This window comes from Oncorhynchus gorbuscha, linkage group LG23 (genome assembly GCF_021184085.1).
Source record: "Oncorhynchus gorbuscha isolate QuinsamMale2020 ecotype Even-year linkage group LG23, OgorEven_v1.0, whole genome shotgun sequence".
NCBI classification, from domain to species: domain Eukaryota; kingdom Metazoa; phylum Chordata; class Actinopteri; order Salmoniformes; family Salmonidae; genus Oncorhynchus; species Oncorhynchus gorbuscha.
The window spans coordinates 3,923,664-3,951,163 of NC_060195.1; the positions used below are offsets into that span (position 1 = coordinate 3,923,664).

A 27,500-nucleotide genomic window follows, 5' to 3' on the forward strand; every position below is an offset into this window, starting at 1 on the left:
TTCTGGCTGGAATTGATTGTGGCTGAAAGAGAGAGAGAGAGAGAGAGAGAGAGAGAGAGAGAGAGAGAGAGAGAGAGAGAGAGAGAGAGAGAGAGAGAGAGAGAGAGAGAGAGAGAGAGAGAGAGAGAGAGAGAGAGAGAGAGAGGGGGAGAGAGAGAGAGAGAGAGAGAGAGAGAGAGAGAGAGAGAGAGAGAGACAGAGAGAGAGAGAGACAGAGAGAGAGAGGAAGAATCCACTGAATTATAATGGAATTCTGCTGTGTTTGTGTGCTTCTATTTCTGTGAGTTTGTTTATTTTTTTCTCTCTCTCTTTTTCTCTCCTATCTGTGGGAGTGTGTGTGTGTGTGTGTGTGTGTGTGTGTGTGTGTGTGTGTGTGTGTGTGTGTGTGTGTGTGTGTGTGTGTGTGTGTGTGTGTGTGTGTGTGTGTGTGTGTGTGTGTGTGTGTGTGTGTGTGTGTGTGTGTGTGTGTGTTCTGTTTCTGTTCTGTTGTGCTGTCAGGGTCTGTATTTCCGTTGGGTTGTTCACCATGTTCACTCCTCTGATCTGTTTTAGAGAACTCCCATCTGCTTACCATCCAGCCGGACCTAACCACCACGACCACCAGCTACCAAGGAACCCTGCGCTCACGCCACGACGGCATCACACACACCGGCACCTCTAAGTTTTCAATGACCAACGGTCCGCTCCTGGACCCCTTACCCAACGGGTCACACCACACCTTACATAACGGGAAGATGACCTCTGACCCTGCGGAGTTTATGACCCGCCTGTCCAATCAGACGTACTTCAAGACGTTGCCGCGGGACGTGGCTAACACCTCGTATGGGACATTCAACTTCCTGGGGGGTAGACTCACCATCCCCAACACAGGTAACAACTGATTGAAAACGTATATATTTGAAGAAAAATCTTCTTTTCTTTTTTTTTACATCATCATGGCAGTGACTCTGTGTGAGTCTGTGTGGCGTGTGCTCCCTCTCCGGCCTCTACATCATCTAGGTGAGTCAACAGACTCACCTGGACTCCATCACTTCCCTGATTACCTTCCCTATATACAGTGGGGCAAAAAAGTATTTAGTCAGCCACCAAATGTGCAAGTTCTCCCCCTTAAAAAGATGAGAGAGGCCTGTAATTTTTTATCATAGGTACATTTCAACTATGACAGACAAAATGAGAGAAAAAAATCCAGAAAATTATATTGTAGGATTTTTAATGAATTTATTTGCAAATTATGGTGGAAAATAAGTATTTGGTTAATGCACCCTATTCCCTATGGGCCTTTGTAAATGCACCCTATTCCCTATGGGCCTTGGTTAATGCACCCTATTCCCTATGGGCCTTGGTTAATGCACCCTATTCCGTATGGGCTTTGATTAATGCACCCTATTCCCTATGGGCCTTGGTTAATGCACCCTATTCCCTATGGGCCTTGGTTAATGCATCCTATTCCCTATGGGCCCTGGTTAAATGAGGTGCACTACATAAGGAATAGGGTGCCATTTGGGACTAAATCTGTATCAGTGCCTACATTAGTGTTTCAGACTGTATGGATGGAGAAACCACTTCAGGTTCAGAGTATATGGAGGGAGAAACCACTTCAGGTTCAGACTGTATGGAGGGAGAAACCACTTCAGGTTCAGAGTATATGGAGGGAGAAACCACTTCCGGTTCAGACTGTATGGAGGGAGAAACCACTTCAGGTTCAGACTGTATGGAGGGAGAAACCACTTCAGGTTCAGACTGTATGTAGGGAGAAACCACTTCCGGTTCAGACTGTATGGAGGGAGAAACCACTTCAGGTTCAGAGTGTATGGAGGGAGAAACCACTTCAGGTTCAATATATATAATATAATAATATATGCCATTTAGCAGACGCTTTTATCCAAAGTTCAGTCATGTGTGGAGGGACATTCCACGTATGGGTGGTCCAGAGGAATCGAAGAAACTACCCTGGCGTTACAAGCGCCATGACCAACTGAGCTCAGAAGGACCACACAGAAGGACCACACAGGTTCAGAGTGTATGGAGGGAGAAACCACTTCAGGTTCAGAGTGTATGGAGGGAGAAACCACTTCAGGTTCAGACTGTATGGAGGGAGAAACCACTTCAGGTTCAGACTGTATGGAGGGAGAAACCACTTCAGGTTCAGACTGTATGGAGGGAGAAACCACTTCAGGTTCAGACTGTATGGAGGGAGAAACCACTTCAGGTTCAGACTGTATGGAGGGAGAAACCACTTCCGGTTCAGACTGTATGGAGGGAGAAACCACTTCCGGTTCAGACTGTATGGAGGGAGAAACCACTTCAGGTTCAGACTGTATGGAGGGAGAAACCACTTCAGGTTCAGACTGTATGGAGGGAGAAACCACTTCAGGTTACCTTCAGGTTCAGAGTGTATGGAGGGAGAAACTACTTCAGGTTCCGACTTCAGACCAAATGACCTCAATTAGGACCTTCATCATTAATGACATCACAGCGGCTGGTCGTGGATGACCAGACACAAAGTTATGGACAAGCCTTAATGATTTGGTAATCGAGAACATCAGCCAGTCTGGGATCCTTTTTGTCTTCTCTTGTCAATCCTCCTCTGCCCATTCAGTAGTTAGTTATAGAAGTGACAACATGTTGACCAGATCATTCAGTAGTTAGTTATATAAGTGACAACATGTTGACCAGATCATTCAGTAGTTAGTTATATAAGTGACAACATGTTGACCAGATCATTCAGTAGTTAGTTATATAAGTGACAACATGTTGACCAGATCATTCAGTAGTTAGTTATATAAGTGACAACATGTTGACCAGATCATTCAGTAGTTAGTTATATAAGTGACAACATGTTGACCAGATCATTCAGTAGTTAGTTATATAAGTGACAACATGTTGACCAGATCATTCAGTAGTTAGTTATATAAGTGACAACATGTTGACCAGATCATTCAGTAGTTAGTTATATAAGTGACAACATGTTGACCAGATCATTCAGTAGTTAGTTATATAAGTGACAACATGTTGACCAGATCATTCAGTAGTTAGTTATATAAGTGACAACATGTTGACCAGATCATTCAGTAGTTAGTTATATAAGTGACAACATGTTGACCAGATCATTCAGTAGTTAGTTATATAAGTGACAACATGTTGACCAGATCATTCAGTAGTTAGTTATATAAGTGACAACATGTTGACCAGATCATTCAGTAGTTAGTTATATAAGTGACAACATGTTGACCAGATCATTCAGTAGTTAGTTATATAAGTGACAACATGTTGACCAGATCATTCAGTAGTTAGTTATATAAGTGACAACATGTTGACCAGATCATTCAGTAGTTAGTTATATAAGTGACAACATGTTGACCAGATCATGCCATAGTTAGTTATATAAGTGACAACATGTTGACCAGATCATTCAGTAGTTAGTTATATAAGTGACAACATATTGACCAGATCATTTAGTAGTTAGTTATATAAGTGACAACAGTGTTTCTGTTGACCAGATCATTCAGTAGTTAGTTATATAAGTGACAACATGTTGACCAGATCATGCCGTAGTTAGTTATATAAGTGACAACAGTGTTTCTGTTGGCCAGATCATTCAGTAGTTAGTTATATAAGTGACAACAGTGTTTCTGTTGGCCAGATCATTCAGTAGTTAGTTATATAAGTGACAACAGTGTTTCTGTTGGCCAGATCATTAAGTAGTTAGTTATATAAGTGACAACAGTGTTTCTGTTAGCCAGATCATTCAGTAGTTAGTTATATACAGTGGGGCAAAACAGTATTTAGTCAGACACCAATTGTGCAAGTTCTCCCACTTAAAAAGATGAGAGACGCCTGTAATTTTCATCATAGGTACACTTCAACTATGACAGACAAAATGAGGGGAAAAAATCCAGAATATCACATTGTAGGATGTGAGGATAGAGTTTATTTGCAAATTATGGTGGAAAGTGGAAATAAGTATTTGGTCAATAACAAAAGTTTATCTCAATACTTTGTTATATACCCTTAGTTGGCAATGACAGAGGTCCAACGTTTTCTGTAAGTATTCACAAGGTTTTCACACACTGTTGCTGGTATTTTGGCCCATTCCTCCATGCAGATCTCCTCTAGAGCAGTGATGTTTTGGGGCTGTTGCTGGGCAACACGGACTTTCAACTCCCTCCAAAGATTTTCTATGGGGTTGAGATCTGGAGACTGGCTAGGCCACTCCAGGACAACTATCTCTGCAGCACTCAACCAATCAGGCATTTATGGTAGAGTGGCCAGATGGAAGTTACTCCTCAGTAAAAGGCACATGACAGCCCGCTTGGAGTTTGCCAAAAGGCACTTAAAGACTCTCAGACCATGAGAAACAAGATTCTCTGGTCTGATGAAAGCAAGATTGAACTCTTTACCTGAATGCCAAGCGTCACGTCTCAAGGGAACCTGGCACCGTCCCTACAGTGAAACACGGTGGTGGCCGGCAGCATCATGCTGTGGGGATGTTTTTTAAGCGCAGGGACTGGGAGACTAGTCAGGATCAAGGGAAAGATGAACGACGGAAAGTACAGAACGATCCTTGATGAAAAACTGCTCCAGAGCCCTCAGGACCTGGGGTTAAGGTTCACCTTCCAACAGGACAACAGCCCTAATCACACAGCCAAGACAATGCAGGAGTGGCTTTGGGACAAGTTTCTATATGTCCTTGAGTGGCCCAGCCAGAGCCGATTGAACATCTTTGATGAGACCTGAAAATAGCTGTAGCGATGATGTTGTTTTATTAGAAGTTTGCAAACATTTCTAAAAACCTGTTTTTGCCTTGTCATTATGGGGTATTGTGATGTCATTATGGGGTATTGTGATGTCATTATGGGGTATTGTGATGTCATTAGGGGGTATTGTGATGTCATTATGGGGTATTGTGATGTCATTTTGGGGTATTGTGATGTCTTTATGGGGTATTGTGATGTCATTTTGAGGTATTGTGTGTAGATTGATGAGTAAATGCTAACATTCACCTGCTGTATGGTGGCAGGGGGATAGTATTTCCGTGTTAGCAGGGTTGAGATAAACACTTCTGCATTGGGGAAAGTGGAAGAAGCTTTTTCAATTCCCTGGAGGGGATGGCTAGCTCTCTCATGAGTAGTTGATTGTCACACCTAAGCTTTCTCACCTCTTCCTGCAGTGCTGTTAGCTGGGCTGTGTGGTCCTCTGTTAGCTGGGCTGTGTGGTCCTCTGTTAGCTGGGCTGTGTGTTCCTCTGTTAGCTGGGCTGTGAGTTCCTCTGTTAGCTGGGCTGTGTGTTCCTCTGTTAGCTGGGCTGTGTGGTCCTCTGTTAGCTGGGCTGTGTGGTCCTCTGTTAGCTGGGCTGTGTGGTCCTCTGTTAGCTGAGCTGTGTGGTCCTCTGTTAGCTGGGCTGTGTAGTCCTCTGTTAGCTGGGCTGTGTAGTCCTCTGTTAGCTGGGCTGTGTGGTCCTCTGTTAGCTGGGCTGTGTGGTCCTCTGTTAGCTGGGCTGTGTGTTCCTCTGTTAGCTGGGCTGTGTGTTCCTCTGTTAGCTGAGCTGTGTGGTCCTCTGTTAGCTGGGCTGTGTGGTCCTCTGTTAGCTGGGCTGTGTGTTCCTCTGTTAGCTGGGCTGTGTGGTCCTCTGTTAGCTGGGCTGTGTGTTCTGTTAGCTCTGTTAGCTGGGCTGTGTGGTCCTCTGTTAGCTGGGCTGTGTGTTCCTCTGTTAGCTGGGCTGTGTGGCCCTCTGTTAGCTGGGCTGTGTGGTCCTCTGTTGTGGTCCTCTCTGGGCTGGGTGTGGTCCTCTGTTAGCTGGGCTGTGTGTTCCTCTGTTAGCTGGGCTGTGTGGTCCTCTGTTAGCTGGGCTGGGCTGTGTGGTCCTCTGTTAGCTGGGCTGTGTGTTCCTCTGTTAGCTGGGCTGTGTGGTCCTCTGTTAGCTGGGCTGTGTGTTCCTCTGTTAGCTGGGCTGTGTCCTCTGTTAGCTGGGCTGTGTGTTCCTCTGTTAGCTGGGCTGTGTGGTCCTCTGTTAGCTGGGCTGTGTGGTCCTCTGTTAGCTGGGCTGTGTGTTCCTCTGTTAGCTGGGCTGTGTGGTCCTCTGTTAGCTGGGCTGTGTGGTCCTCTGTTAGCTGGGCTGTGTGGTCCTCTGTTAGCTGGGCTGTGTGGTCCTCTGTTAGCTGGGCTGTGTGTTAGCTCCTCTGTTAGCTGGGCTGTGTGTTCCTCTGTTAGCTGGGCTGTGTGTGTTCCTCTGTTAGCTGGGCTGTGTGGTCCTCTGTTAGCTGGGCTGTGTGTTCCTCTGTTAGCTGGGCTGTGTGGTCCTCTGTTAGCTGGGCTGTGTGTTCCTCTGTTAGCTAGCTGGGCTGTGTGGTCCTCTGTTAGCTGGGCTGGGCTGTTGTGGTCCTCTGTTAGCTGGGCTGTGTGGTCCTCTGTTAGCTGGGCTGTGTGGTCCTCTGTTAGCTGGGCTGTGTGTTCCTCTGTTAGCTGGGCTGTGTGTGTTCCTCTGTTAGCTGGGCTGTGTGGTCCTCTGTTAGCTGGGCTGTGTGTTCCTCTGTTAGCTGGGCTGTGTGGTCCTCTGTTAGCTGGGCTGTGTGTTCCTCTGTTAGCTGGGCTGTGTGTTCCTCTGTTAGCTGAGCTGTGTGGTCCTCTGTTAGCTGGGCTGTGTGGTCCTCTGTTAGCTGGGCTGTGTGATCCTCTGTTAGCTGGGCTGTGTGTTCCTCTGTTAGCTGGGCTGTGTGGTCCTCTGTTAGCTGGGCTGTGTGGTCCTCTGTTAGCTGGGCTGTGTGGTCCTCTGTTAGCTGGGCTGTGTGTTCCTCTGTTAGCTGGGCTGTGTGGTCCTCTGTTAGCTGGGCTGTGTGGTCCTCTGTTAGCTGGGCTGTGTGGTCCTCTGTTAGCTGGGCTGTGTGGTCCTCTGTTAGCTGGGCTGTGTGGTCCTCTGTTAGCTGGGCTGTGTGGTCCTCTGTTAGCTGGGCTGTGTGGTCCTCTTGCGTGGGGGAGGAACTCTGCTGCCATTAATAGGCACTTCACACCTCTCACTTGGTACTTCAGTGCCAATTAATGTTGAAGCCAGTTCTTTCCTTCTTGACAAAGTTAGACACTTATTTTCTATTCTTCATGACGTTAATTAAGTATCTGGAGATTATTGTAATGTTCTTTTCATTCTGGGTTTGGAAAGTAGCTTCAGACTGAACGTTTCTTACTCAGTTCCAGGTTGGATCTTAGGGTTTCTGGTTCTGCTTATTTTGCTTGTTGCTGGTTCGTCAGACAGTTTGCTGGATAATTCTAGGCTGTAAGAATCCTTGGTTTTAAAAATCATTCCATTTCATGTTATTCAAAATCAGGTTGAAGGTTTGGTGTTCTGATTTGGAGTGAATGTTATGTTGTGGAGGGTAGTATCCTGTATATGTCCTGGTTTAAACAACCCTAAATCTATCTTTTTGGTAAAAACATGCTGCTCATGACCTCTCTCTCTCCTTATGTCTCTCTCTCTCCTTATGTCTCTCTCTCTGTGTCTCTGTCTCTGTCTCTGTCTCTCTCTCTCTCTCTCTCTCTGTCTCTGTCTCTGTCTCCCTCCTTCTCTCTGGGCTCTCTGTTAGCTGGGCTCTCCCTCTCCTCTCTCTCCCTCTCTCTCTCTCTCTCTCCTTCTCTCTCTCTCTCCCTCTCCCTCTCTCTCCCTCTCTCTCTCTCTCTCTCTCTCTCTCTCTACATGTACTGTTTGCTGTCACATATTGTGTGCCACTGAGGTGCGGTCTTCTTCTGTGGTGGTATTTGCGTTAGGATTAATTCTTCTTCTTCTCTACTGTTGTTGTTGTTTAGGCATCAGCCTGCTGATCCCTCCAGAGGCCATCCCCAGGGGAAAGATCTATGAGATATATCTCACTGCTCAGAGGAAAGAAGATTTAAGGTGGGGCTATTTAACCCTGACTGGTCCCCTGCAGTGTGACTTACTGACTGGTCCCCTGCTGTGTGACTAACTGACTGGTCCCCTGCTGTGTGACTCACTGACTGGTCCCCTGCTATGTGACTAACTGACTGGTCCCCTGCTATGTGACTAACTGACTGGTCCCCTGCTGTGTGACTCACTGACTGGTCCCCTGCTATGTGACTAACTGACTGGTCCCCTGCTGTGTGACTAACTGACTGGTCCCTGTGTGACTAACTGACTGGTCCCCTGCTGTGTGACTAACTGACTGGTCCCCTGCTGTGTGACTAACTGACTGGTCCCCTGCTGTGTGACTAACTGACTGGTCCCCTGCTGTGTGACTCACTGACTGGTCCCCTGCTGTGTGACTCACTGACTGGTCCCCTGCTGTGTGACTAACTGACTGGTCCCCTGCTGTGTGACTAACTGACTGGTCCCCTGCTGTGTGACTCACTGACTGGTCCCCTGCTATGTGACTAACTGACTGGTCCCCTGCTGTGTGACTAACTGACTGGTCCCCTGCTGTGTGACTAACTGACTGGTCCCCTGCTGTGTGACTAACTGACTGGTCCCTGTGTGACTAACTGACTGGTCCCCTGCTGTGTGACTAACTGACTGGTCCCCTGCTGTGTGACTAACTGACTGGTCCCCTGCTGTGTGACTAACTGACTGGTCCCCTGCTGTGTGACTAACTGACTGGTCCCCTGCTATGTGACTAACTGACTGGTCCCCTGCTGTGTGACTCACTGACTGGTCCCCTGCTATGTGACTAACTGACTGGTCCCCTGCTGTGTGACTAACTGACTGGTCCCCTGCTGTGTGACTAACTGACTGGTTCCCTGCTGTGTGACTAACTGACTGGTCCCCTGCTGTGTGACTAACTGACTGGTCCCCTGCTGTGTGACTAACTGACTGGTCCCTGTGTGACTAACTGACTGGTCCCCTGCTGTGTGACTAACTGACTGGTCCCCTGCTGTGTGACTAACTGACTGGTCCCCTGCTGTGTGACTAACTGGCTGGTCCCCTGCTATGTGACTAACTAACTGGTCCCCTGCTGTGTGACTAACTGACTGGTCCCCTGCTGTGTGACTAACTGACTGGTCCCCTGCTGTGTGACTAACTGACTGGTCCCCTGCTGTGTAACTAACTGACTGGTCCCCTGCTGTGTGACTAACTGACTGGTCCCTGTGTGACTAACTGACTGGTCCCCTGCTGTGTGACTAACTGACTGGTCCCCTGCTGTGTGACTAACTGGCTGGTCCCCTGCTATGTGACTAACTGACTGGTCCCCTGCTGTGTGACTAACTGACTTGTCCCCTGCTATGTGACTAACTGACTGGTCCCCTGCTATGTGACTAACTGACTGGTCCCCTGCTGTGTGACTAACTGACTGGTCCCCTGCTGTGTAACTAACTGACTGGTCCCCTGCTATGTGACTAACTGACTGGTCCCCTGCTGTGTGACTAACTGACTGGTCCCCTGCTGTGTGACTAACTGACTGGTCCCCTGCTATGTGACTAACTGACTGGTCCCCTGCTGTGTGACTAACTGACTGGTCCCCTGCTATGTGACTAACTGACTGGTCCCCTGCTATGTGACTAACTGACTGGTCCCCTGCTATGTAACTAACTGACTGGTCCCCTGCTGTGTGACTAACTGACTGGTCCCCTGCTATGTAACTAACTGACTGGTCCCCTGCTATGTAACTAACTGACTGGTCCCCTGCTGTGTGACTAACTGACTGGTCCCCTGCTATGTGACTAACTGACTGGTCCCCTGCTGTGTGACTAACTGACTGGTCCCCTGCTGTGTGACTAACTGACTGGTCCCCTGCTATGTGACTAACTGACTGGTCCCCTGCTGTGTGACTAACTGACTGGTCCCCTGCTGTGTGACTAACTGACTGGTCCCCTGCTGTGTGACTAACTGACTGGTCCCCTGCTGTGTGACTAACTGACTGGTCCCCTGCTGTGTGACTAACTGACTGTAACCCTGCTATCTGACTAACTGACTGGTCCCCTGCTGTGTGACTAACTAACTGGTCCCCTGCTGTGTGACTAACTGACTGTAACCCTGCTATCTGACTAACTGACTGGTCCCCTGCTATGTGACTAACTGACTGGTCCCCTGCTGTGTGACTAACTGACTGGTCCCCTGCTATGTGACTAACTGACTGGTCCCCTGCTATGTGACTAACTGACTGGTCCCCTGCTGTGTGACTAACTGACTGGTCCCCTGCTGTGTGACTAACTGACTGGTCCCTGTGTGACTAACTGACTGGTCCCCTGCTGTGTGACTAACTGACTGGTCCCCTGCTATGTGACTAACTGGCTGGTCCCCTGCTATGTGACTAACTAACTGGTCCCCTGCTGTGTGACTAACTGACTGGTCCCCTGCTGTGTGACTAACTGACTGGTCCCCTGCTGTGTGACTAACTGACTGGTCCCCTGCTGTGTAACTAACTGACTGGTCCCCTGCTGTGTGACTAACTGACTGGTCCCCTGCTGTGTGACTCACTGACTGGTCCCCTGCTGTGTGACTAACTGACTGGTCCCCTGCTATGTGACTAACTGACTGGTCCCCTGCTGTGTGACTAACTGACTGGTCCCCTGCTGTGTGACTAACTGACTTGTCCCCTGCTGTGTGACTAACTGACTGGTCCCTGTGTGACTAACTGACTGGTCCCCTGCTGTGTGACTAACTGACTGGTCCCCTGCTGTGTGACTAACTGACTGGTCCCCTGCTGTGTGACTAACTGACTTGTCCCCTGCTGTGTGACTAACTGACTGGTCCCCTGCTGTGTGACTAACTGACTGGTCCCTGTGTGACTAACTGACTGGTCCCCTGCTGTGTGACTAACTGACTGGTCCCCTGCTATGTGACTAACTGACTGGTCCCCTGCTGTGTGACTAACTGACTGGTCCCCTGCTGTGTGACTAACTGACTGGTCCCCTGCTGTGTGACTAACTGACTGGTCCCCTGCTATGTGACTAACTGACTGGTCCCCTGCTGTGTGACTAACTGACTGGTCCCCTGCTGTGTGACTAACTGACTGGTCCCCTGCTATGTGACTAACTGACTGGTCCCCTGCTGTGTGACTAACTGACTGGTCCCCTGCTATGTGACTAACTGACTGGTCCCTGCTGTGTGACTAACTGACTGGTCCCTGTGTGACTAACTGACTGGTCCCCTGCTGTGTGACTAACTGGCTGGTCACCTGCTGTGTGACTCACTGACTGGTCCCCTGCTGTGTGACTAACTGACTGGTCCCCTGCTGTGTGACTAACTGGCTGGTCCCCTGCTATGTGACTAACTGACTGGTCCCCTGCTGTGTGACTAACTGACTGGTCACCTGCTGTGTGACTAACTGACTGGTCCCCTGCTATGTGACTAACTGGCTGGTCCCCTGCTATGTGACTAACTGACTGGTCCCCTGCTGTGTGACTAACTGACTGGTCCCCTGCTGTGTGACTAACTGACTGGTCCCCTGCTGTGTGACTAACTGACTGGTCCCCTGCTGTGTGACTAACTGACTGGTCCCCTGCTGTGTGACTAACTGACTGGTCCCCTGCTGTGTGACTAACTGACTTGTCCCCTGCTGTGTGACTAACTGACTGGTCCCCTGCTGTGTGACTAACTGACTGGTCCCTGTGTGACTAACTGACTGGTCCCCTGCTGTGTGACTAACTGACTGGTCCCCTGCTATGTGACTAACTGACTGGTCCCCTGCTGTGTGACTAACTGACTGGTCCCCTGCTGTGTGACTAACTGACTGGTCCCCTGCTGTGTGACTAACTGACTGGTCCCCTGCTATGTGACTAACTGACTGGTCCCCTGCTGTGTGACTAACTGACTGGTCCCCTGCTGTGTGACTAACTGACTGGTCCCCTGCTATGTGACTAACTGACTGGTCCCCTGCTGTGTGACTAACTGACTGGTCCCCTGCTATGTGACTAACTGACTGGTCCCTGCTGTGTGACTAACTGACTGGTCCCTGTGTGACTAACTGACTGGTCCCCTGCTGTGTGACTAACTGGCTGGTCACCTGCTGTGTGACTCACTGACTGGTCCCCTGCTGTGTGACTAACTGACTGGTCCCCTGCTGTGTGACTAACTGGCTGGTCCCCTGCTATGTGACTAACTGACTGGTCCCCTGCTGTGTGACTAACTGACTGGTCACCTGCTGTGTGACTAACTGACTGGTCCCCTGCTATGTGACTAACTGGCTGGTCCCCTGCTATGTGACTAACTGACTGGTCCCCTGCTGTGTGACTAACTGACTGGTCCCCTGCTGTGTGACTAACTGACTGGTCCCCTGCTGTGTGACTAACTGACTGGTCCCCTGCTGTGTGACTAACTGACTGGTCCCCTGCTGTGTGACTAACTGACTGGTCCCCTGCTGTGTGACTAACTGACTGGTCCCCTGCTGTGTGACTAACTGACTGGTCCCCTGCTGTGTGACTAACTGACTGGTCCCCTGCTGTGTGACTAACTGACTGGTCCCCTGCTGTGTGACTAACTGGCTGGTCCCTGTGTGACTAACTGACTGGTCCCCTGCTGTGTGACTAACTGGCTGGTCCCTGTGTGACTAACTGACTGGTCCCCTGCTGTGTGACTAACTGACTGGTCCCTGTGTGACTAACTGACTGGTCCCCTGCTGTGTGACTAACTGACTGGTCCCCTGCTGTGTGACTAACTGACTGGTCCCCTGCTGTGTGACTAACTGACTGGTCCCTGTGTGACTAACTGACTGGTCCCCTGCTGTGTGACTAACTGACTGGTCCCCTGCTGTGTGACTAACTGACTGGTCCCCTGCTGTGTGACTAACTGGCTGGTCCCCTGCTATGTGACTAACTGACTGGTCCCCTGCTGTGTGACTAACTGGCTGGTCCCCTGCTGTGTGACTAACTGGCTGGTCCCCTGCTATGTGACTAACTGACTGGTCCCCTGCTGTGTGACTAACTGGCTGGTCCTCTGCTATGTGACTAACTGACTGGTCCCCTGCTGTGTGACTAACTGGCTGGTCCCCTGCTATGTGACTAACTGACTGGTCCCCTGCTGTGTGACTAACTGGCTGGTCCTCTGCTATGTGACTAACTGACTGGTCCCCTGCTGTGTGACTAACTGACTGGTCCCCTGCTGTGTGACTAACTGGCTGGTCCCCTGCTATGTGACTAACTGACTGGTCCCCTGCTGTGTGACTAACTGACTGGTCCCCTGCTGTGTGACTAACTGGCTGGTCCCCTGCTATGTGACTAACTGACTGGTCCCCTGCTGTGTGACTAACTGGCTGGTCCTCTGCTATGTGACTAACTGACTGGTCCCCTGCTGTGTGACTAACTGGCTGGTCCCCTGCTATGTGACTAACTGACTGGTCCCCTGCTGTGTGACTAACTGGCTGGTCCCCTGCTGTGTGACTAACTGACTGGTCCCCTGCTGTGTGACTAACTGACTGGTCCCCTGCTGTGTGACTAACTGACTGGTCCCTGTGTGACTAACTGACTGGTCCCCTGCTGTGTGACTAACTGACTGGTCCCCTGCTGTGTGACTCACTGACTGGTCCCCTGCTGTGTGACTAACTGACTGGTCCCCTGCTGTGTGACTCACTGACTGGTCCCCTGCTGTGTGACTAACTGACTGGTCCCCTGCTGTGTGACTCACTGACTGGTCCCCTGCTGTGTGACTAACTGACTGGTCCCCTGCTATGTGACTAACTGACTGGTCCCTGCTATGTGACTAACTGACTGGTCCCCTGCTGTGTGACTCACTGACTGGTCCCCTGCTGTGTGACTAACTGACTGGTCCCCTGCTGTGTGACTAACTGACTGGTCCCTGCTATGTGACTAACTGACTGGTCCCTGCTATGTGACTAACTGACTGGTCCCCTGCTGTGTGACTCACTGACTGGTCCCCTGCTGTGTGACTAACTGACTGGTCCCCTGCTGTGTGACTAACTGACTGGTCCCCTGCTGTGTGACTCACTGACTGGTCCCCTGCTGTGTAACTAACTGACTGGTCCCCTGCTGTGTGACTAACTGACTGGTCCCTGTGTGACTAACTGACTGGTCCCCTGCTGTGTGACTAACTGACTGGTCCCCTGCTGTGTGACTAACTGACTGGTCCCCTGCTATGTGACTAACTGACTGGTCCCCTGCTGTGTGACTAACTGACTGGTCCCCTGCTATGTGACTAACTGACTGGTCCCCTGCTGTGTGACTAACTGACTGGTCCCTGTGTGACTAACTGACTGGTCCCCTGCTATGTGACTAACTGACTGGTCCCCTGCTATGTGACTAACTGACTGGTCCCTGTGTGACTAACTGACTGGTCCCCTGCTATGTGACTAACTGACTGGTCCCCTGCTGTGTGACTAACTGACTGGTCCCCTGCTATGTGACTAACTGACTGGTCCCTGTGTGACTAACTGACTGGTCCCCTGCTGTGTGACTAACTGACTGGTCCCCTGCTGTGTGACTAAGTGACTGGTCCCTGTGTGACTAACTGACTGGTCCCCTGCTGTGTGACTCACTGACTGGTCCCCTGCTGTGTGACTCACTGACTGGTCCCCTGCTGTGTGACTAACTGACTGGTCACCTGCTGTGTGACTAACTGACTGGTCCCCTGCTATGTGACTAACTGACTGGTCCCCTGCTGTGTGACTAACTGACTGGTCACCTGCTGTGTGACTAACTGACTGGTCCCCTGCTATGTGACTCACTGACTGGTCCCCTGCTATGTGACTAACTGACTGGTCCCCTGCTATGTGACTAACTGACTGGTCCCCTGCTGTGTGACTAACTGACTGGTCCCCTGCTATGTGACTAACTGACTGGTTCCCTGCTGTGTGACTAACTGACTGGTCCCCTGCTGTGTGACTAACTGACTGGTCCCCTGCTGTGTGACTAACTGACTGGTCCCCTGCTATGTGACTAACTGACTGGTCCCCTGCTGTGTGACTAACTGACTGGTCCCCTGCTATGTGACTAACTGACTGGTCCCCTGCTATGTGACTAACTGACTGGTCCCCTGCTATGTGACTAACTGACTGGTCCCCTGCTGTGTGACTAACTGACTGGTCCCCTGCTATGTGACTAACTGACTGGTCCCCTGCTGTGTGACTAACTGACTGGTCCCCTGCTATGTGACTAACTGACTGGTCCCCTGCTGTGTGACTAACTGACTGGTCCCCTGCTGTGTGACTAACTGACTGGTCCCCTGCTGTGTGACTAACTGACTGGTCCCCTGCTGTGTGACTAACTGACTGGTCCCCTGCTGTGTGACTAACTGACTGGTCCCTGTGTAACTAACTGACTGGTCCCCTACTGTGTGACTAACTGACTGGTCCCCTGCTGTGTGACTAACTGACTGGTCCCTGTGTAACTAACTGACTGGTCCCCTGCTGTGTGACTAACTGACTGGTCCCTGTGTAACTAACTGGTTGGTCCCCTGCTGTGTGACTAACTGACTGGTCCCCTGCTGTGTGACTAACTGACTGGTCCCCTGCTGTGTGACTAACTGACTGGTCCCCTGCTATGTGACTAACTGGTTGGTCCCCTGCTATGTGACTAACTGGTTGGTCCCCTGCTGTGTGACTAACTGATTGGTCCCCTGCTGTGTGACTAACTGACTGGTCCCCTGCTGTGTGACTAACTGACTGGTCCCCTGCTGTGTGACTAACTGACTGGTCCCCTACTGTGTGACTAACTGACTGGTCCCCTGCTGTGTGACTAACTGACTGGTCCCCTGCTATGTGACTAACTGACTGGTCCCCTGCTGTGTGACTAACTGGCTGGTCCCCTGCTATGTGACTAACTGACTGGTCCCCTGCTGTGTGACTAACTGACTGGTCCCTGTGTGACTAACTGACTGGTCCCCTGCTGTGTGACTAACTGACTGGTCCCCTGCTATGTGACTAACTGACTGGTCCCCTGCTGTGTGACTAACTGACTGGTCCCCTGCTATGTGACTAACTGACTGGTCCCCTGCTATGTGACTCACTGACTGTAACCCTGCTATGTGACTAACTGACTGGTCCCCTGCTGTGTGACTCACTGACTGGTCCCCTGCTGTGTGACTAACTGACTGGTCCCCTGCTGTGTGACTAACTGACTGGTCCCCTGCTGTGTGACTCACTGACTGGTCCCCTGCTATGTGACTAACTGACTGGTCCCTGTGTGACTAACTGACTGGTCCCCTGCTGTGTGACTAACTGACTGGTCCCCTGCTGTGTGACTAACTGACTGGTCCCCTGCTGTGTGACTAACTGACTGGTCCCCTGCTGTGTGACTAACTGACTGGTCCCCTGCTATGTGACTAACTAACTGGTCCCCTGCTGTGTGACTAACTGTCTGGTTCCCTGCTGTGTGACTAACTGGCTGGTCCCCTGCTGTGTGACTAACTGACTGGTCCCCTGCTGTGTGACTAACTGACTGGTCCTCTGCTGTGTGACTAACTGACTGTAACCCTGCTATGTGACTAAGTGACTGGTCCCCTGCTGTGTGACTAACTGACTGGTCCCCTGCTATCTGACTAACTGACTGGTCCCCTGCTGTGTGACTAACTGACTGGTCCCCTGCTGTGTGACTAACTGACTGGTCCCCTGCTATGTGACTAACTGACTGGTCCCCTGCTGTGTGACTAACTGACTGTAACCCTGCTATGTGACTAACTGACTGGTCCCCTGCTGTGTGACTAACTGTCTGGTTCCCTGCTGTGTGACTAACTGGCTGGTCCCCTGATATGTGACTAACTGACTGGTCCCCTGCTATGTGACTAACTGACTGGTCCCCTGCTATGTGACTAACTGACTGGTCCCCTGCTGTGTGACTAACTGGCTGGTCACCTGCTGTGTGACTCACTGACTGGTCCCCTGCTGTGTGACTAACTGACTGGTCCCCTGCTATGTGACTAACTGACTGGTCCCCTGCTGTGTGACTAACTGGCTGGTCCCCTGCTGTGTGACTCACTGACTGGTCCCCTGCTGTGTGACTAACTGACTGGTCCCCTGCTATGTGACTAACTGACTGGTCCCCTGCTGTGTGTGTGTGTGTGTGTGTGTGTGTGTGTGTGTGTGTGTGTGTGTGTGTGTGTGTGTGTGTGTGTGTGTGTGTGTGTGTGTGTGTGTGTGTGTGTGTGTGTGTGTGTGTGTGTGTGTGTGTGTGTGTGTGTGTGTGTGTGTGTGCCACGGCTAAGGGTTGTTCTTATGCACAACGCTTTGCGGAGGTCCATATACTGTACCGCAAACCCCCGTGGTGCCTAATGCTATCATAAACTGGTTACCAATGTAATTAGACCAGAACAGAAAGAGGAGTGGGAGGCCCTGGTGCACAACTGTGCAAGAGGACAAGTGCATGAGTGTCTAGCTTGAGAAACAGACGCCTCACAAGTCCTCAACTGGCAGCTTCACATCAACAGTGAAGAGGTGACGCCGGGATGCTGGCCGTCTAGGCAGAGTTCCTCTGTCCAGTCTCAACATCAAAAGTGAAGAGGCGACTCCGGGATGCTGGCCGTCTAGGCAGAGTTCCTCTGTCTAGTCTCAACATCAATAGTGAAGAGGAGACTCCGGGATGCTGGCCTTCTAGGCAGAGTTCCTCTGTCCAGTCTCAACGTCAACAGTGAAGAGGCGACTCCGGGATGCTGGCCTTCTACGCAGAGTTCCTCTGTCCAGTCTCAACGTCAACAGTGACGAGGCGACTCCGGGATGCTGGCCTTCTACGCAGAGTTCCTCTGTCCAGTCTCAACGTCAACAGTGAAGAGGCGACTCCGGGATGCTGGCCTTCTACGCAGAGTTCCTCTGTCCAGTCTCAATGTCAACATTGAAGAGGCGACTCCGGGATGCTGGCCTTCTAGGCAGAGTTCCTCTGTCCAGTCTCAACGTCAACAGTGAAGGGGCGACTCCAGGATGCTGGCCTTCTACGCAGAGTTCCTCTGTCCAGTCTCAATGTCAACAGTGAAGAGGTGACTCCGGGATTCTGGCCTTCTACGCAGAGTTGCACAGAAAAAGCCATATTTTGTGGGTGCTATTTCAGGAAGCGGACCGTTCCTCAAACTAGACACTCTAACGTACTTGTCCTCTTGCTCAGTTGTGCACTGGGGCCTCCCATTCCCCTTTCTGTTCTGGTTAGAGCCAGTTTGCACTGTTCTGTGAAGGGAGTAGTACACAGCGTTGTACCAGATTTTCAGTTTCTTGGCATTTTCTCGCATGGAATAGCTTTCATTTTTCAGAACAAGAATAGACTGACGAGTTTCAAAAGAAAGTTATTTGTTTCTGGCCATTTTGAGCCTGTTATCAAACCAACAAATGCTGATTCTCTAGATTCTCAACTAGTCTAAAGGCCAGTTTTATTGCTTCTTTAATCAGGCCGTTTTCAGCTGTGCTAACATAATTACAAAACGGTTTTCTAATGATTAATTAGCCTTTTAAAATTATAAACTTGGATTAGCTAACACAACGTGCCATTGGAACACAGGAGTGATGGTTGCTGATAATGGGCCTCTGTACGCCTATGTAGATATTCCATAAAAATCAGACGTTTCCAGCTACAATCGTCATTTACAACATTAACAATGTCTACACTGTATTTCTGATCAATTTGATGCTATTTTAATGGACAAACATTTAGCTTTTCTTTCAAAAACAAGGACATTTCTAAGTGACCCCAAACTTTTGAAAGATAGTGTATTTAAAAAGAAAATGGTGTCCACCGCTGTGACCTTCTGACTCAGAGGGATTATGGGAAGACATCTGCTGTCCCGTCCACACTGTTGCCCCTAGTGACCGGTTGTGACATCATCTCCTGACATCCTCAGGACATGGAGAGACGTCCATCAGTCAATCTTCTGTGTTTGTTATTCCAGAAGGAGCCGCTACATGTGGCTACCATTACTGCTAGCATTAACCAAGGCTCATATACCACGACTAAGGGCTGTTCTTATGCACCCAGGTTATAATGTCTGATATACCATGGCTGTCAGCCAGTCAGCATTCAGGGCTCGAACCTCCCAATTTATAATGTCTGAAATACCACGGCTGTCAGCCAATCGGTATTCAGGGCTTTGAAACACCCAGTTTATAAATTCTGATATACCACGGCTGTCTGTCAATCAGTATTCAGGGCTTTGAAACACCCAATTTATAATGTCTGATATACCACGGCTGTCAGCCAATCAGAATTCAGGGCTTTGAAACACCCAGTTTATCATGGTAAATTAATAACAGGGCTGTCAGCCAGTCAGCATTCAGGGCTTTGAAACACCCAGTTTATCATGCTAAATTAATAATAGGGCATGCTTTATACAAGTGCTATTCTCCTTAAGTGAAATTAATTGTTTGGAAGCAGCTGTTTACTCAAAGGGGTAAATTATTGCTCCTGGGTTCAGAATAACAAACAAAACACACTCATACACACACATACACACACATACACACACATACACACACACACACACATACACACACATACACACACACACATACACACTCATACACACACATACACACTCATACACACACACACATACACACTCATACACTCACATACACGCTCATACACACACATACACACACATACACACACATACACACACACACACACACATACACACTCATACACACACATACACACTCATACACACACATACACACACACACTCATACACACACATACACACACATACACACACATACACACTCATGCACACACACACTCATACACACATACACACATGCACACACACAGGAGAACATAGCTCTTCAGTAGTAAATTAGGATTCAGTAGTTTATTACCATAGAGTATGTCTGTAGTTTAATACCATAGAGTAAGACTGCAGTGTATTACCATAGAGTAAGACTGTAGTTTATTACCATAGAGTAAGACTGTAGTTTATTACCATGGAGTAAGACTGTAGTTTATTACCATAGAGTATGACTGTAGTTTATTACCATAGAGTATGTCTGCAGTGTATTACCATAGAGTAAGACTGTAGTTTATTACCATAGAGTAAGACTGTAGTTTATTACCATGGAGTAAGACTGTAGTTTATTACCATAGAGTAAGACTGTAGTTTATTACCATAGAGTAAGACTGTAGTTTATTACCATAGAGTTTAGAGTTTGTAAGCAGCATATTCTTCACACTGCATGGCCTTGGTAACAAGGATCATTGCAGCTCACAGCACCAGTACCAGTTAGCCAGCGCCACTGATGTAAAGGGTTCTACCTCTAGCCAGCTACTGCAGATGATCTATATGTGTGATGGTAAAGTAGCATCAGATCATTAGTGACTTTTAAACAACTCATGAATAAAGCCCTGCTGTCTTTCCTCCTCCACCTTGCTCCCTTAACTCTCTTTCCCACCCCAACATCTTTCCCCCAACCCTTATACACCCCCTCTCCCCTCTAGCCCCTACCCTACCCTCATCAAACCATTCCCCCCTACCCTCTACCCCCCTTTCCTCCCGTCTCCCCTCTGCCACTACCCTCTACCCCCTCTCCTCCTGTCGCCTCTCAGCCCCTACCCTCTTCCTCCCTCTACTCCCGTCTCCCCTCTGCCCCTTCCCTCTACCCCCTTTCCTCCCGTCTCCCCTCTGCCACTACCCTCTACCCCCTCTCCTCCCATCTCCCCTCTGCCCTTACCCTCTACCCCCTCTCCTCCCGTCTCCCCTCTGCCCCTACCCTCTACCCCCTCTCCTCCCGTCTCCCCTCTGCCCTTACCCTCTACCCCCTCTCCTCCTGTCTCCCCTCTGCCCCTACCCTCTACCCCCTCTCCTCCTGTCTCCCCTCTACCCCTACCCTCTACCCCCTCTCCTCCCGTCTCCCCTCTGCCAATACCCTCTACCCCCTCTCCACCCGTCTCCCCTCTCCCCTCTACCCCCTCTCCTCCTGTCTCCCCTCTGCCCCTACCCTCTACCCCCTCTCCTGCTGTCTCCCCTCTACCCCTACCCTCTACCCCCTCTCCTCTCGTCTTCCCTCTGCCACTACCCTCTACCCCTCCTCCTGTCTCCCCTCTACCCCTACCCTCTACCCCCTCTCCTCCCGTCTCCCCTCTGCCAATACCCTCTACCCCCTCTCCACCCGTCTCCCCTCTCCCCTCTACCCCCTCTCCTCCTGTCTCCCCTCTGCCCCTACCCTCTACCCCCTCTCCTGCTGTCTCCCCTCTACCCCTACCCTCTACCCCCTCTCCTCTCGTCTTCCCTCTGCCACTACCCTCTACCCCTCCTCCCGTCTCCCCTCTACCCCTACCCTCTACCCCCTCTCCTGCTGTCTCCCCTCTACCCCTACCCTCTACCCCCTCTCCTCCCGTCTTCCCTCTGCCCCTTCCCTCTACCCCCCTCCTCTCGTCTTCCCTCTGCCCCTTCCCTCTACCCCCCCTCCTCTCGTCTCCCCTCTGCCACTACCCTCTACCCCCTCTCCTGCTGTCTCCCCTCTACCCCTACCCTCTACCCCCTCTCCTCCCGTCTTCCCTCTGCCCCTTCCCTCTACCCCCCTCCTCTCGTCTCCCCTCTGCCCCTGCCCTCTACCCCCCTCCTCTCGTCTCCCCTCTGCCACTACCCTCTACCTCCCACTCCTCCCGTCTCTATCCCCTCCTCCCCTCTGCCTACTCCCCATAACCCCTCCTCTCTCTCCACCCATGCAGGTTACCCCTGGTGGGCTGCCAGACCCTGCTGAGTCCCATAGTGAGCTGTGGTCCTCCGGGGGTGGTTCTGACGCGGCCCACAATTCTCAGCATGGACCATTGTTCTGACGCCTGTCCTGAGAACTGGGCCATCAGGCTGAAGAAACAGAACTACGAAGGCGTCTGGGAGGTGAGAACACAGACACAGACACTCACACACACACACACACACACACACACACACACACACACACACACACACACACACACACACACACACACACACACACACGTGAGAGGAACAGCATTACAGTAACATTATTAGATGACTTTATTTATTTATTTATTTTATTTTGTGTAGCCTTTTTTGTTGCTATTTTTTTTGTTCCAGCCCAACTCACTAATTGAGCACAAACACAGAAGCTGTAGGATGGGAGCTACTGTACATACGCCTGGTGTTGTCGTCCGGGGTAGAGGATGGTTTGGCCGGGGGGGGTTAATACTTGGATGGGAGAAGACCTGGAAATACCCAAGTGCTGTAAGCTTCAAAAATATATATATATATATTTAAAAAACAAAAAATCAACCATGCGCAGTTATTCAAATGAAGTGCGCACTTCTCCAAGAGGAATTCAATTCTCTCCTCAAATGTCTCCTCTGACATTTACATTGCATATAACCTCGAGGTACTTCTTAAAGTTCTTAAACCCTGTGTTTCTGACCCCCTGACACCAATTACAAAGACCCCTCTATACAGTACTGTCCCCTGGGCTACAGAGCCGTTCCCCTTTCTACTCTACCTGTAGACTACATTAGAAAGCAGCGCAGAGATCCAACCTCCCCTCACCTTCATATAAATTCTTCAATGTCTGTGTGTCAGCTCAGGAATATTGTATGTCAGAGTAGTGAGAGAGAGAGAGAGAGAGAGAGAAGGAGCGCGAGAGCTAGAGGAAGAGAGGTAGAGTGAGAGTGAGAGAGAGGGGGGAGGGAGGGAGGGAGAGAGGACGAATGAGAGGTCTGTGAGAGGGAGAGAGAGGGAGGGAGGGAGTGAGGTGGGGAGAGAGAGAGGAGGAGAGAGAAAGAGAAAGAGAGGTAGAGCGAGAGGGAGAGAGGGGGAGAGAGAAAGAGAGGTAGAGAGAGAGAGAGAGAGAGAGAGAGAGAGAGAGAGAGAGAGAGAGAGAGAGAGAGAGAGAGAGAGAGAGAGAGAGAGAGAGAGAGAGAGAGAGAGAGAGAGAGAGAGAGAGAGGAGGAGGGGGAGGGAGGGAGGGAGGGAAAGGGGGGAGAGAGGGAGGGAGGGAGTGAGGTGGGGAGAGAGAGTGGAGGAGAGAGAAAGAGAAGAGAGAGAGAGAGAGAGAGAGAGAGAGAGAGGGAGGGAGGGGGGAGGGAGAGGTGGGGAGAGAGAGAAAGAGAGGTAGACAGAGAGAGAGGGGGGAGAGGTGAGGGGGGAGGGAAAAAGAGGAGGGAGGGAGGTCTGTGGGAGGGAGGGAGTGAGGTGGGGAGAGAGAGAAAGTGAGAGGACAAATGAGAGGTCTGTGGGAGGGAGGGAGTGAGGTGGGGAGAGAGAGAAAGTGAGAGGACGAATGAGAGGTCTGTGGGAGGGAGGGAGTGAGGTGGGGAGAGAGAGAAAGTGAGAGGACGAATGAGAGGTCTGTGGGAGGGAGGGAGTGAGGGAGGGAAGGAGGGAGGGAATGTGTCATTTTGAAAATCAAGTATACTTTAAATGCCCGGATGTCGTAGTCATTTAGGCTTTGCCGACAGCTGATTGGTAGATATGGGGGATGTGCTGCTGAATCAACCAATAGAAACATCAAGCCACTTTCTCCATATGTGCCGTTTCTAAAATCTAGTATTGGTTTCAAATGCCAGGATGTTGTACTCATCTCACCACTTAATCTAGTAGATGCATTTGGAAGAGGTGGGCTGAGAGTGATTAGGCCCCTTCAAGTAGCCGTACAACTCACCAAGGATACTTCGTTGGGAAACATGTCGAATTGCGAAGCTTCTGCTGTGATGATTAAATTTAGGCTAAGCAGTTTTTTTTTGTTGCTCTTAAAATTATCAGAATTATTTAATCGTAAGCTACATCTATGAAATAAGTATTTTTTTTTTTGTGGGAGGAATTTCTTGTTTCTCGTTCTCGTGGCCTTCGTCAGAGCTTTGAAACTAAATACAAAAAAAAAACATATTTTGATTTGTGAATACGTCGGCACCGAGGGGACTCAGGACGTTGGTTTAGGGCGTTAGCTGATGCTAATCAGGCCTTTTGAACGTATGGATTGGTTTAGTTCTGTCGACTAGTCTACCTATTCAATTATTTAATTTATAGATCAAGCCTTAGTAGTCATTCTGATCTCGTTCTCGATGATCAGTGGTTTAGTTTTTTATGTTACTGTCTAGCGGTTCTGAATATGTGATGCAGCCGACTGTCCATGTTGTTTTGCAATAGAATTTTGATTTGAACCTTAGAACAGTTTAAAGTGTGGCTACTTGGCAACACAGTATGTTGAAATGGAACCAAATTATCTGTTTCTGCCTTCAGTGCTTTTTCATAAGGATAGATGGGTTATGTGGGCCGTGGTATACGTCTAATGTGATAGTCTGACTATAACCAGCCTGAGTAGGTCTATAACCAGCCTGAGTAGGTCTATAACCAGCCTGAGGAGGTCTATAACCAGCCTGAGGAGGTCTATAACCAGCCTGAGGAGGTCTATAACCAGCCTGAGGAGGTCTATAACCAGCCTGTCTATAACCAGCCTGGTAGGTCTATAACCAGCCTGAGTAGGTCTATAACCAGCCTGAGGAGGTCTATAACCAGCCTGAGGAGGTCTATAACCAGCCTGAGGAGGTCTATAACCAGCCTGAGGAGGTCTATAACCAGCCTGAGGAGGTCTATAACCAGCCTGAGGAGGTCTATAACCAGCCTGAGGAGGTCTATAACCAGCCTGAGGAGGTCTATAACCAGCCTGAGTAGGTCTATAACCAGCCTGAGGTCTATAACCAGCCTGAGGTCTATAACCAGCCTGAGGAGGTCTATAACCAGCCTGAGGAGGTCTATAACCAGCCTGAGGAGGTCTATAACCAGCCTGAGGAGGTCTATAACCAGCCTGAGTAGGTCTATAACCAGCCTGAGTAGGTCTATAACCAGCCTGAGGAGGTCTATAACCAGCCTGAGGAGGTCTATAACCAGCCTGAGGAGGTCTATAACCAGCCTGAGGAGGTCTATAACCAGCCTGAGGAGGTCTATAACCAGCCTGAGGAGGTCTATAACCAGCCTGAGTAGGTCTATAACCAGCCTGAGGAGGTCTATAACCAGCCTGAGGAGGTCTATAACCAGCCTGAGAGGTCTATAACCAGCCTGAGGAGGTCTATAACCAGCCTGAGGAGGTCTATAACCAGCCTGAGTAGGTCTATAACCAGCCTGAGGAGGTCTATAACCAGCCTGAGGTCTATAACCAGCCTGAGTAGGTCTATAACCAGCCTGAGTAGGTCTATAACCAGCCTGAGGAGGTCTATAACCAGCCTGAGGTCTATAACCAGCCTGAGGTCTATAACCAGCCTGAGGTCTATAACCAGCCTGAGGAGGTCTATAACCAGCCTGAGGTCTATAACCAGCCTGAGGAGGTCTATAACCAGCCTGAGGAGGTCTATAACCAGCCTGAGGTCTATAACCAGCCTGAGTAGGTCTATAACCAGCCTGAGGTCTATAACCAGCCTGAGGTCTATAACCAGCCTGTCTATAACCAGCCTGAGGTCTATAACCAGCCTGAGTAGGTCTATAACCAGCCTGAGTAGGTCTATAACCAGCCTGTCTATAACCAGCCTGAGGTCTATAACCAGCCTGAGTAGGTGAGGAGGTCTATAACCAGCCTGTCTATAACCAGGAGGTCTATAACCAGCCTGAGTAGGTCTATAACCAGCCTGAGTAGGTCTATAACCAGCCTGAGTAGGTCTATAACCAGCCTGAGGAGGTCTATAACCAGCCTGAGTAGGTCTATAACCAGCCTGAGGAGGTCTATAACCAGCCTGAGTAGGTCTATAACCAGCCTGAGTAGGTCTATAACCAGCCTGAGTAGGTCTATAACCTGCCTGAGTAGGACTATAACCAGCCTGAGGAGGTCTATAACCAGCCTGAGGAGGTCTATAACCAGCCTGAGGAGGTCTATAACCAGCCTGAGGAGGTCTATAACCAGTCTGAGGAGGTCTATAACCAGCCTGAGGAGGTCTATAACCAGCCTGAGGAGGTCTATAACCAGCCTGAGTAGGTCTATAACCAGCCTGAGGAGGTCTATAACTCCATTTGCACATCGTTACAACACTGTATATACAGTTGTGGCCAAAAGTTTTGAAAATGACACAAATATTAATTTTCAAAAAGTGTTCTGCCTCAGTTTGTATGATGGCCATTTGCATATACTCCAGATTGTTATGAAGAGTGATCATATGAATTAAAACTAATTGCAAAGTCCCTCTTTGCTATGCAAATGAACTAAATCCCCCAAAATATTTCCACTGCATTTCAGCCCTGCCACAAAAGGACCAGCTGACAACATGTCAGTGAATCTCTCATTAACACAGGTTTGAGTGTTGACGAGGACAAGGCTGGAGATCACTCTGTAATGCTGATTGAGTTTGAAAAACAGACTGGAAGCTTCAAAAGGAGGGTGATGCTTGGAATCATTGTTCTTCCTCTGTCAACCATGGTTACCTGCAAGGAAACATGTGCCGTCATCATTGCTTTGCACAAAAAGGGCTTCACAGGCAAGGATATTGCTGCCAGTAAGATTGCACCTAAATCAACCATTTATCGGATCATCAAGAACTTCAAGGAGAGCGGTTCAATTGTTGTGAAGAAGGCTTCAGGGCGCCCAAGTATGTCCAGCAAGTGCCAGGACAGTCTCCTAAAGTTGATTCAGCTGCGGTATCGGGGCACCACCAGTACAGAGCTTGCTCAGGAATGGCAGCAGGCAGGTGTGAGTGCATCTGACAAACTCCAAGCATTGATTATGCAAGAATGGGCTGCCATCAGTCAGGATGTGGCCCAGAAGTTTACTGACAGTATGCCAGGGTGGATTGCAGAGGTCTTGAAAAAAAAGAAGGGTCAACACTGCAAATATTGAGCATCAACTTCATGTAATTGTCAATAAAAGCCTTTGACACTTATGAAATGCTTGTAATTATACTTCAGTATCCATAGTAACATCTGAAACAAATATCTAAAGACGCTGAGGCAGCAAAATAGTGAACATTTATTATATTTATTATTATAAATTTATCTCAACACATAGTGTTGTGTTTTCCTTCCAGGCAGCAGACTTTGTGGAAATAAATATTTGTGTCACAATATGACATTTGTAACATCTTCATTCTTTTGGAACTTCTGTGAATGTTGTTTACTGTTTATTTTTATTGTTTATTTCACTTTTGTGTATTCACCTGCTTTGGCATTTTTAACATATTTTTAACATGTGTTTTCCATGCCAATAAAGCAACCTTGAATTGAATTGAATTGAATGGAGAGAGAAATACCTATTAAAACTTGGCTAAAACTAATTGAGTGTGTCATTGAACCAATTGTACTTTATGGCAGAGAGGTGTGCAAAACAAGATTTCATCAAATAGGACAAACACCCCATTGAAACCCTGCATGCAGAGTTCTGTATGATTCTCCTACATGTCCAGAGGAAAACTACAAACAATGCATGCAGGGCAGAATTAGGCCAATATCCACTAATAATAAAAACTCATAAAAGAGCAATTAAGTTTTGGAAACATTTAAAATACAGTGACCCCCTCTCATATCATTACCAAGCCCTGCAATGCCAAGAGCTGAGCAAAGAAAAGAGTCCCCTCATCCACCTGGTCCTGGGGCTGAGTTCACAAACCTGTTCTACTAACACACTGAAGCCTCAGTCCCCTCATCCAGCTGGTCCTGAGTTCACTAACCTGTTCTACTAACACACTGAAGCCTCAGTCCCCTCATCCAGCTGG

At 49.3% G+C, this 27,500-nt stretch overlaps 1 protein-coding gene across 1 annotated transcript in view; it reads left to right on the forward strand.

Moving 5' to 3' along the window:
* unc5a (unc-5 netrin receptor A) overlaps nucleotides 1-27,500 on the forward strand; it is a 610,423-nt gene that overhangs the window by 452,972 nt on the left and 129,951 nt on the right. The window contains exons 9-11 of the mRNA XM_046325030.1: nucleotides 553-870; nucleotides 7,794-7,881; nucleotides 21,534-21,702. Of these exons, the coding sequence (XP_046180986.1) occupies nucleotides 553-870; nucleotides 7,794-7,881; nucleotides 21,534-21,702 (575 nt within the window). The remainder of the gene's footprint in view (nucleotides 1-552; nucleotides 871-7,793; nucleotides 7,882-21,533; nucleotides 21,703-27,500) is intronic.